This window comes from Nannospalax galili, unplaced genomic scaffold (genome assembly GCF_000622305.1).
Source record: "Nannospalax galili isolate Female #2095 unplaced genomic scaffold, S.galili_v1.0 scaffold1594, whole genome shotgun sequence".
In the NCBI taxonomy this organism is placed as follows: Eukaryota; Metazoa; Chordata; class Mammalia; order Rodentia; family Spalacidae; genus Nannospalax; species Nannospalax galili.
Window position 1 is genome coordinate 70004 of NW_008334075.1, and position 11248 is coordinate 81251.

Here is an 11248-nt window from a genome sequence, read left to right on the forward strand (position 1 = left end):
AAATATTTTATTAGCATTGCTTTCTTTAAGAAATAACATGATTACATTGAAAATTTTTGTACAGGTTGGAGAATTTGGAAAGGGTTAGGATAGCAAATGCACGTTTTAGCAACAGTAACAAATTTCATATTATTGTTGAAGCAGTTTGCCAGTGAATAATATTCAGAAACGACAGTAGATATTTTGGTTGTTAGCCTTCAATGGCTACACTATCTAGACAGGAGGCTAGTAGGAGACAGGTGTTACCAAGGGAAAAATGGGGAGAAGAGAGGTACTTTAACTGGGGAGGGAGTAGGGCAGGTCATACGGGGGCGTGAGAGGTGAGATAAATAATGCTTATAGATTGTGTGAAAGATTAGAGGGGAATATATTAGTTCAAAGCCCTACTAAAAAATACACATATGCCAGGCGTGGTAGTGCACACCTTTAGTCGCAGCACTCAGGAGGCAGAAGCAGGCAAATCTGAGTTCAAGGCCAGCCCGGTCTACATAGTGAGTTCCAGGCCAGCTGGGGCTACAGGGAGACCCTGTTTCAAAAAGAAAGAAAAGAAAATCACATACAATATCTGAACATGAACACGTGTATAGCTGAAGGCTATATAACAAAGAACACAATGCCACCAGGAGAAACTTCCCTTCAAGTTATAGGGCAGGGTGGTCCAAGAGACACCCGAAGTAACAGGCTATTTCCACAGCCCTTGATTAACTCCCAGAAATTGAAGGTAAGACTCTGTTCCTGAAGAAAAGCCAGACTTTGGACACAAGAGAAAGATCAGCTTTTTTTTTTTTTTGGTCTTTTTGAGACAGGGTCTTCCTGCAGCCCCAGCTAGTCTGGAACAGGCTATGTAGACCAGGCTGTGCTTGAATTCACAGAGCTCCACCTGCATCTGCCTCCCAATGTGCTGGGATTAAAGGCATGTGCCACCACACCTGGCTGTCACTTACTTTTTATTATTTTAATTTTTTTCTTGATTGTCCCACTATGTGGTCTAGGTTCCCCTTTAACCTATGCTCTCCCTACCTCAGCCTCTCAAGTCTTGGGATTACAGGTATATACAACTATGCCAGGCTAAGAAAATGATCTCTTCCCTCAGAAATCGCTTTTAAACACATCTAGGTTGTCATAAGAAAATACTATACACTGAGTGGCTTAAAAATCACAGAAATGGATTTCTTGAAGCTCTGGAAGATGGCAAGTCCCAGGTGATCTACCCTCATGACCTAATCCACTCCTTGAGAGTCCTACCTCTTAATAGCACCACTTCAGGAGTTACAGTTTCATGAATTTGGGAGGGAACATAAACATGCAGATCACTGCAAAAACCAATGTCATGTTTTCACAGCCCTCATTCCAATAATATATTTTAAATATTTTTACCCAGGCATTTCATATAGAGTTGGTCTTTTTAGGTGTTTTCCTCTGGGGTGTAGGAGGTAATGCGAGGAGACTGGAAACACCTCATAAGACCAGAATTCCACATAAACATCTGGGAAATGCCATCGTGGAATGTTCCAAGTGCAACTATACTACTTTGTTGGAGAATATCTAATCTGTTGTCCTTTGACACTGAAGAAAAAAATCCAACTAAACAACTAAACCAACCAACTGAAAATACCTATTGTAAACTTCTCAGCTCTACCCCACTGTCCTTCCTTTCATAAACACATCAGTGCAGGACTGAGGATACATTCTGAATGTATTTGAGTTCAAAGCTCAAAATGATGACACACCACCTCAATGCAGTTATACGGTGGCAACTCTCTCAACATTCCCCACAAATAGCAAACATCTTACAAATTAAGAGGGAAAATGAGAGAAATGAAACAAGAAAACCAGTCAGTGGGGCCAGCATGATGGCTCAGCGGGTAAAGGCACTTGCTGTGCAAGTCTGACAACCTGAGCTCAATCTCCAGAACCGCAGCAGCTGGAGAGAAAAAGCTCTCAAGAATTATCAGACGCTGGAGAGATGACTAGGCGGTTAAGAGCACTGGCTACTCTTGCAGACAACCCGGGTTCAGTTCCCAACACCCATGGTGGCTAAGAACCGTCCCTAACTCAAGGTCCAGGGAATCTGATGCCCTCTTGATTTCTGTGGGTGCACAATATGAGTGCACTTCATGCATGAAAGCAATATACTCACACACATAAAGTAAAAATAATAAAATACTTTTTTTAAAAATTGGTCATCTGACCTCTACACATGAACCATCTCACACACACACACACACACACACACACACACACACAAAATGTAACTGCTTTTTTAAAAAGTCAGTGAAGGGCTGGAGAGATGGCTCAGCAGTTAAGAGCACTGACTGTTCTTGCAGAGGACCCAGGTTTGGTTCCCAGCACCCAGATGGCAGCTAACAACTGTCCACAGCTCCAGTTCCAGTGGCTCCAATGCCCTCTTCTGACCTCTGCAGGCACTGCACGACACAGGTGCACTTACATACATGCAGGCAAACCACTCATACACATAAAATAAAAATAAATAAAATATTAAAAAGTAAGTGAATCTGGGCATGGTGGTTCAGGCCTTTAACCCAGCACTGCAGAGGCAAAGGCAGGTGGATCTCTGTGAATTCAAGGCCAGCCTGGTCTATATAGCAGGTTGCAGGTCAGCCAGGGCTACAGGGAGACCCTGTCTCAAAAAAAAGAAAAAAAGTCATTGAAAGTCATTGAACTAGGATAAATACTGTGAAATTCATTAGACAATATCCTGCCTTTCTTTAAAATGTAATCCATTTTGACTTTTTAAAATTTATTAATTTTGTTGTTTTGGGTCATTCATATCTACTGCACATATTTTATAAGATAATCAAATCAGAAAGGTATACATAATGCTTTAGTTTCGAACCTCCCAATTACTGGTACTGGGAACTAATTTAAGGAGCCACATGTATGGGCAACTGTCTGGTTTTATTATCAATGCCAAACACGAATTTAAATCTATTAAAATTTATTTAAGCATAAAGTTGCTTTCACATTTATCCACAACCACAGTGAAGACATTTCCAGCATAAAGACATAGCCTTTGGAGTTTAAAATATCCCAGTGTAAGATTACATATATAAAATTGCCATTATTGTGTATGTAATAGTGGGTTGGATAATCAAACTATCTGGAATAAAATACAATGGAAATAATTTATTCGTATGATTCATATTTAAATCATCTTTATTTACAAAATACTATCCTGAGAATTATAATTCCATTAAACTTCAATTTGAGCAAAAATGTAATCACTTAAGTGACAGCAGTTACTTAAACTGAAAACAAGAGAAAAGTCAATTACTTTTGAGGAAATCAAATGCCACTGTCAGGTTTCTTGTGGTTCTGAAGGTTCTGCGGCAGGTCCACTGAAAGGTGGGATGGGCTCAGAGGGGTGCTCACTTCTACCTTCAGGATGTGGGGGTGAGGGGAAGAATCCGGCTCTTGGGGGAAGATAAGGCGGAAAGCCCCTCGGTGCATACATATTTCTCACTGTTCAACAAGATTAATAAAAGGCAGTCTTTACTTAACCTGTACTGAAGCCTTATTAAACCACTAGCCTATAGCTTCCTGCAGCTTTTCTTACAGTCAAACACTGACACAGATTACTTGATCTAACAAACTAATTTTGAGGTTAAAAAAATGTACTTTCTTCAACTACATTTAATTAATAAGAACTTCATTATTTTAGAGGTTTATCCTATCTTATCATTTACACAATATACTCGAAACTTACTTTAAAACACCTTTTCAAATCGGTGATTCTCACTTGACATTATATTAAAAACATTTTCAGCTGCACTAAAGAGCATATTCAAACTCCCCAAACAAAAGTCAGTTTAATTCATCTTGAACTAGTTTAATTCATCTTGAACTTTAAGGAGGGGAATCAGAGGGCTACATAAGACAACTGATGAGGCTTTTGCCTATTATTTGGTAAACAGATTTCTTTTGTACAAACTATGTTTCTAACTGGTAAAGTGTGGCTACAAAAACAAAAAACTACTTCTGTTTTCAGATGAGGCTGTGGGCTGGAGAGATGGCTTACTGGTTAGGAGTGCTTCCTGCTCTTCCAGAGGACCAGAATTTGGTTCCCAGCACCCACATCAGGAGGCTCATTACAGCCTGTAATCAAGTTCCAGGGAACCCAATGCTGCCTTCTGGCCTCCGCCTCCGTAAGCACGTGTACATACATACACACACACACACACACACACACACACACACACACACACACACACACAGAGCTCCCTAGCTCCAGCACTCAGAACATATACTGGGGCACATGGTAGACACTAGTATTCATTTCCTTTACTACTCAACAGGTAGGCCACACATGAGTACCACATCTTAGACTGTAAATTACTTCAGTCAGTAATCTTAAGACTAAAATATAAATTATAATTATTTTAAATGTCACAATAAATTTCTAGCATTTCTAGTATAATACATTATAAGTAATTTTAATTTTAACATAAAACTCCTGCAAAAATCAATGATTTTTTGGAACTATCACCATATAGATATAATTCCACATTTGTTAAGATGAATCAGGTTGTGGCTGAAAAGATGGCTCAGCAGTTAAGAGCACTGGTTGCTCTTTCAGAGGATCCAGGTTCAATTCCCAGCATCCACATGGCAGCTTAATAACTGTAACTCAGTTCCAGGGGAATTGGATGCCCTCTTCTGATCTCCGCAGGCATTGCATGACCGGGTGCACTCACATACATGCAGGAAATACACTCAAACACATAAAATAAAAATAATAAAATATTTTTTTTAAAAGATGAATCAAGTTGAAGTTTCATTGAGTTCCTGATGATGGCTTACCTGGGAATGGGGGAGGTGGCGGACCAAGGAAATCTCTTGGTGGAAAATAATCTCGAGGGGCTCCATACATGATATTTCCTGGAGGAGGAGGAGGAGGAGGAGGAGGAGGAAAAGGAGGTCCCCTCCTCACGAACTGGCTCCTTGGATCCACTGGAAACAACGGCTCTCGGACTGGAGGAAAGGGTGGGGAACCAAAGACAGGGCCGGCCGCTTCACTTTCCGCAGGAAGAGGTGAATGAGGCACATTTGAATTCTGTAACAGATTCAGATACAGCAGTCACAGAAGCGACACAATTTATTGTGCTTTTCCTGAAAATCAGGCTTAGAGGAAAACTTGAAGGCACTTATGCAGAAAGCAGTCTGTGACAGTCTAGTAAGCGACAGAAAAGAATTTTCCACATTCCATGGTTTTCTCACTCAACAGAAAATAACTTTAATCAAAGTAGTAATATTCTAGGCCAAGATAAAACACCAGTTTAGTTCAAGAGTATCAAAATATATACTTTTATTACATATACTAAAAAAAGAAAGATCGTAAGTATGTTGATATTTTCAAAATGACCAAAATCAACATTATATTTTAACACTCAAATAAAAATTCAAGGGAGAAAAATCTAAAACTGTGTTCAGTTAGTAAACTAATTTTAAAACCCCCTCAAGTTGTACTTTAAAAAAATTTTTTTTAATTTAATTATTTTTACATGTATTAGTGTTATGCCTGCATGTGTGGGTATTAAGTGCACCTGTGTCGTGCAGGACCAGTGGAGGACAGAAGAGGGTTCAGATCCCCTGAAACTGGAGTTTTGGATGGCTGTTAGCCACGATGTGGGTGCTGGGATTTGGACCTGAAAGTTGTGCAAGAACAGCCAGGGCTCTTAACCACTAAGCCATCTCTCCACCCCTGTACTTTTTTAAAGTAAGAGCTATCAGGGTTCTCTTGTTTTGTTTTTTGAGATAAGATCTCCCTAGGTATCCCGGCCTAGCTTTGAACTCACAATTCTATCACAGCCTGACAAATTTGAGAATTACATAGACCACCACACCTGGCTTGTCGTTTGTACTGTTTCATCATAGGTTACAAGTCAGAAAAGATACACCTTAAGTAGAAGTAGACTGTATTAACATTGCAAAGTAGATCAGCTCTAACTCTGCTGTAGTAAGCAAAGAGATTGGATGTGGATACACAGGTAAAATTCCACTTCAATACTTACACCAAGATCATCTTTGGTATCACTTCTACTGGATTCCATTTCTGAAGACACTGGTCCATCTAGAAAAAAAAGAAAAGAAAAATGCATTGATTTCTCATTCCTAGATCATTTTCAGATTACAAATAATATTTCTATTGTCCCACAACCCCTGTTGGTACAGAAAACCAGCTTGACATCAGCATCCCACAAGAGCAGTCTAAGGCCTATGGAAATTCAGCACAATAAGCATTCTGCAACAGTGTGGCAATATCTTCTCCAGCTGGTTCCTAGGCAGTCTTGCTGCAGTATAAGGGAACATCTGGGAGGTAGCACGCCTCTTCCTTCCTTCCTGTTTTCCCTCCTTTCCCCTGTTCTTCTTTCTTTTCTTATTCCTCCAGAAGTAACAGACTAGACATTTGAATTTATCCCAAGAGGTCATAGGGAATAAACAATGCCAGGACAGTTCATCAAAACAGGTCTAAGAAAATGCCACAAAATAACAAAAGGAGAGGAATTAATATACATATCTCAATAGTAACTCTGAATATTAATGGTCTCAATTCCCCCAATAAGGACACAGACTAGCAAAGTGGATTAGAAAATAGGATCCATCTTTTTGCTGCCTCCAAGAAACATACCTCAACATCAATGACAGACACCACCTTAGGGTAAAAGAATGGAAAAGGATAGTCTAAGCAAATGGAACTAGTGAACAAGCAGGCATAGTTATTCTAGTATCTGACAAAATGGACTTCGAACTAAAACTATCAGAAGAGATAAGGAAGGTCACTTTATATTTATTAAAGGAAAAGACCACTAAAAGGATATTACAATTCTAAACATACACACATTAAACACAGGTGCCCCCAGTTTCATAAAAGACATACTACCACTGATCTCATTAACCCCAACATAGTGATACCAGGTGACTTCAATACTCCATTCTCACCAATGGACATCATCTGAACAAAAACTAAACAGAGAACACTGATGATGGACCTAGCAGACACCTAGAGAACATTCTACCTAGGCACTAAAGAATATGCATTCTTCTCAGCAGCACATTAAAGTTTCTAAAAAAGAAATCCATCCTATATTAGGTCCCAAAGCAAGTCTCAAAAAATACAAGAAAATTGAAATAGCATCTTTCATTCTATCTGATCACAATAAAGTTAGATATCAACAACAATAGAGACCAGAAAGTACACAAGTTCATGGAGACTAAACATCACACTACTGATAATTAAGGAAGAAACCAAGAAAAAAAATTTAATTCTATAATTGAATGAAAATTAAAATACAGCATACCAAAATCTATTGAACATAATGAAGGCAGTCCTAAGAGGGAAGATTATAGCACTATGTACCTACATCAAAAAATTAGATGTCGGGGCTGGAGAGATGGCTCAGCAGTTAAGAGCACTGACTGCCCTTGCAGAGGACCCGGGTTCGATTCTCAGCACCCACATGGCAGCTAACAACTGTCCATAACTCCAGTTCCAGGGGAATTTGACACTTTTCTGACCTCTGCAGGCATTGCACAAATGGGTGCACTTACATACATTCAAACAATATACTCATACACATGAAAATAAAAATACATAAAATATTCTTTAAAAATAAGATCTCAAATTAATAAATTTAATGATTCATATTTAAGGCCTTAGGAAACCAAGAATAGACAGCACCCAAAAAGAGTAGATGGAAAGAGATAATCAGGGCTGAAATTAATGAAACAGAAACAAAAAAAAAAATTACAAATAATCAATGAAATAAAGTTGGCTTTTTGAAAAGACAAACACGATTAGCATACCCTTGCATTATTAGCCAAAAGCAGAGAAGGTCCAAATTAATAAAATTAGAAATGAAAAGGGGAACATTACAAAAGAGATCAGTGAAATTTGAAGGTCATAATGACATAATTAAAAAATCTCTATTCCATTATATTGGAAAATCTAAAAGAAATAGATAAATTTCTAGAGGCACACAACATACCAAAATTAAACCAATACAAAATAAAAATTTAAACAAGTCCATAGCCAGGAATGAGATTGAAGCAGTAATAAAGTCTTCCAACTAAAAAAGTCCAGGACCAGGTAGTCTCACAGAAGAGATCTACAAAAGTTCAAAGACTTAACACCAGTAATACTAAAGTTATTCTGTAAAACAGCTTTCTAAACTCTTTTTATGAAGCCCAAACCAGATAAAGACACAACAAAAATTATCAGTCTTCCCAATGAAAGTGGGTGCAAAAATTAAAAATACTTGTAAACCAAATCCAAGATCATATCAAAAAAGTCATTCATCACAAATAAGTTGGCTTTATTCAGAAATTCAGGGATGGTACAACATACATAAATCAGTAAATGTTATTTATCACATAGACCAAAGATAGAATTACATGACCATCTCATTAGATGCAGAAAGGTTCTTTGACAAAATCCAATATCCTTCATTATAAAAGTCATGGAGGGGCTGGAGAGATGGCTCAGTAATTTAGAGCACTGGCTACTCTTTCAGAGGACCCAGTTTCAATTCCCAGCACCCACATGGCAGCTAACAACCATCTGTGACTCCAGGTCCAGAGGATCCAGGATGCCCTCTTCTGGCTTCCATGGGCATTGCAGAACATGGGTGTACTTACATATATGCATTAAAGCATTCATACACACAAAATAAAAATAAATCAATCAAAAGGAAGGGAGGGAGGGAGGGAGGGAAGGGACACGGAGAGACTAGGGATAGAGGAAGCATACCTCAACATAATAAGCTACACATGACAAACCTATAGCCAACATCATATTAAATGGAAAAAACTCAAAGCCCTCCCAGTAAGACTAGGAGCAAGGTAAAGATATCCTCTCTCTCTTCCTACTCAATACAGTGCTTGAAGTCAGCGAAACCAGTAAGATAAAAGACAGGAAAAGGGATATGAGTTGGTAAAGAATTCAAATTATTCCCATTTGCAGATGATTATTATTTCCTAAAGACTCCACCAAAAAACTCTTAGAACTAATACTTTCAGCAAAGTGGCAGGTTACAAAATTAACACACATTTCTGGGCATGGTGGTACATGCCTTTCTTTAGTCCCAGCACTCAGGAGGCAGAATCTGGCAGATCTCTGTGGGTTTGAGGCCAGTCTGGTCTACATGTTGAGTTGCTAGGAGGGAGGGAGGAAGGGAGGGAGGGAGGGAGGCAGGGAGGCAGGGAGGCAGGGAGGCAGGGAGGGAAGGAAAAAGAAAGCCAGGCCTGGTGGTGCATGCTTTAGTCCCAGCACTCAGGAGGCGGAGGCAGGGGAGGCAGAAGCAGGCAGATCTCTGCGAGTTCAAGGCCAGCCTGGTCTACATAGTAAGTTCCAGGCTGGCTGGGGCTACAAGGAGACCCTGTCTCAAAAACACCAAAAAAAAAAAGACAAACATACTGAAAAAGAAATCAGGGAAAAATCCCATTCACAATAGCCACTAAATAAATAAATATATTTACATATATATACATACATATAAACATAAAATCCCTAGGAATAAATTTAACCAAGGAAATCAAAGATCTCTACAATGAAAACTTTAAGTCACTAAAGAAAGAAACTGAAGAAGACATCAGAAGTTGGAAAGACTTCCCATGCTCATGGAATGGCAGTATTAATACTGTGAAAATGAGCATCCTACCAAAAGCAATCTAAAGATTCAATATGATTCCAATCAAAATACCAGAACCTTTTTTCACAGACATACAAAAATCAGCCTCAAAATTTATATAGAAGCATAAAGGTTCAAGGATACCTAAATCCTGAACAAACAGAATATTGTAGGAGGCATCGCCATACTTATTTATAATTGTACCAGAGTCACAAAAACAGACACATAAATCATTGAAATAGAAGACCCAGATATAACTCCAAATAACTAGAGCTACCTGATCTTTGACAAAGACACCAAAAATATACATTGGAGAAAAGACAGCACCTTCAACAAATGGTGCTGGGGAATCTGGATTTCAATATGCAGAAGAATGAAAGTAGATCCTTATCTCTCACCTTGCCCAAACTCAACTCCAAATGGATCAAGGATTTCAACATAAGATCTGATTAATACCCTCAAACTGCTAGAGGAAAAAGTAGGGAACACACTTCAAATTACAGGCACAAGTACGGGCTTTCTACATAGGAATCTGGTAGCTAATGGAATAAGACCTGATCTCATGAAACTAAAAGGATTCTGTACAGCAAAGGAAACAATCAATCAAGTGAAGCAGCTGCCCACAGAATGGGAGAAAATCTTTGCCAGTTATATATCTGACAGACAGTTAGAGTCTAGAATATACAAAGAATTCAAAAAAACTAAACACCAGGAAAACACCCCAATTAAAAAATGGTCAGGGGTGGGGTGCGGGGCTGAAGAGGTGGCTCAGAAGTGAAAAGCCCTGGCTGCTCTTGCAGAGGACCCAAGTTCAGTTCCCAGCTCCTAACAACCATCCATAACTCCAATTCCAGGGATTCTGACACCCTCTTCTGGCCCCTGTAGGCACTGTGAAACATGGGTGCAATTATTACATGCAGGCAAAAGTTATGCAGATTAAATAAATAAATAAATAAATAAACAAACAAACAAACAAACAATCAAGCATGGAACTGAACAGGAAGTTCTCAAAAGAAGAAATATAAATGACTATTAAAAACTTTAAAAGATGGTGGGCATCCTTAGCCATCAGGGAAATGAAGATTAAAACTACGTAGCCGGGTGTGGTGGCGCACACCTTTAATCCCAGCACTCGGGAGGCAGAGGCAGGCGGATCTGTGTGAATTCAAGGCCAGCCTGGTCTACACAGTGAGTTCCAGGACAGCTGGGGCTACAGGGAGACCCTGTCTCAAAAAGACCAAAAAAAAAAAAAAACTACGTAAGATTCCATCTCACTCCAGTCAGAACATCCATCATCAGGAATACCAATGGTGACAAATGCTGGCTGGGTATGGGGAAGGGAACTTATATACTGCCTGTGCAGCCACTCTGGAAATCAGTCTGGAAGTTTCTCAAAAAAGTAAACAGAGACCTACCATAAGACCAGCTATTACAGTCCTGGGCATATACCCAAAGGATTTTTTTTTTTTCTTTTGGTCTTTTTGAAACAGGGTCTCCCTGTAGCCCCAGCTGTCCTGAACTCACTATATAGACCAGGCTGGCCTCGAACTCACAGAGATCCACCTGCCTCTGCCTCTGGAGTGCTGGGATTAAAGGCGTGC

The 11248-nt window shown here is 39.3% G+C and overlaps 1 protein-coding gene across 10 annotated transcripts in view; it reads right to left on the reverse strand.

Annotated features, from left to right (window-relative positions):
* Positions 1 to 2942: 2942 nt before the first annotated feature.
* The window catches only part of Mia2 (MIA SH3 domain ER export factor 2), a 119447-nt gene continuing 111141 nt past the window's right edge, over positions 2943 to 11248 (reverse strand). For all 10 annotated transcript variants that reach the window (XM_029561577.1, XM_029561576.1, XM_029561575.1 and 7 more), the window contains 3 exons: positions 6033 to 6091; positions 4822 to 5074; positions 2943 to 3483 (listed from right to left, as the gene is read on the reverse strand). In XM_029561577.1, coding sequence (XP_029417437.1) covers positions 3320 to 3483; positions 4822 to 5074; positions 6033 to 6091 — 476 coding nt within the window. In that variant the 3' untranslated portion in view covers positions 2943 to 3319. The remainder of the gene's footprint in view (positions 3484 to 4821; positions 5075 to 6032; positions 6092 to 11248) is intronic.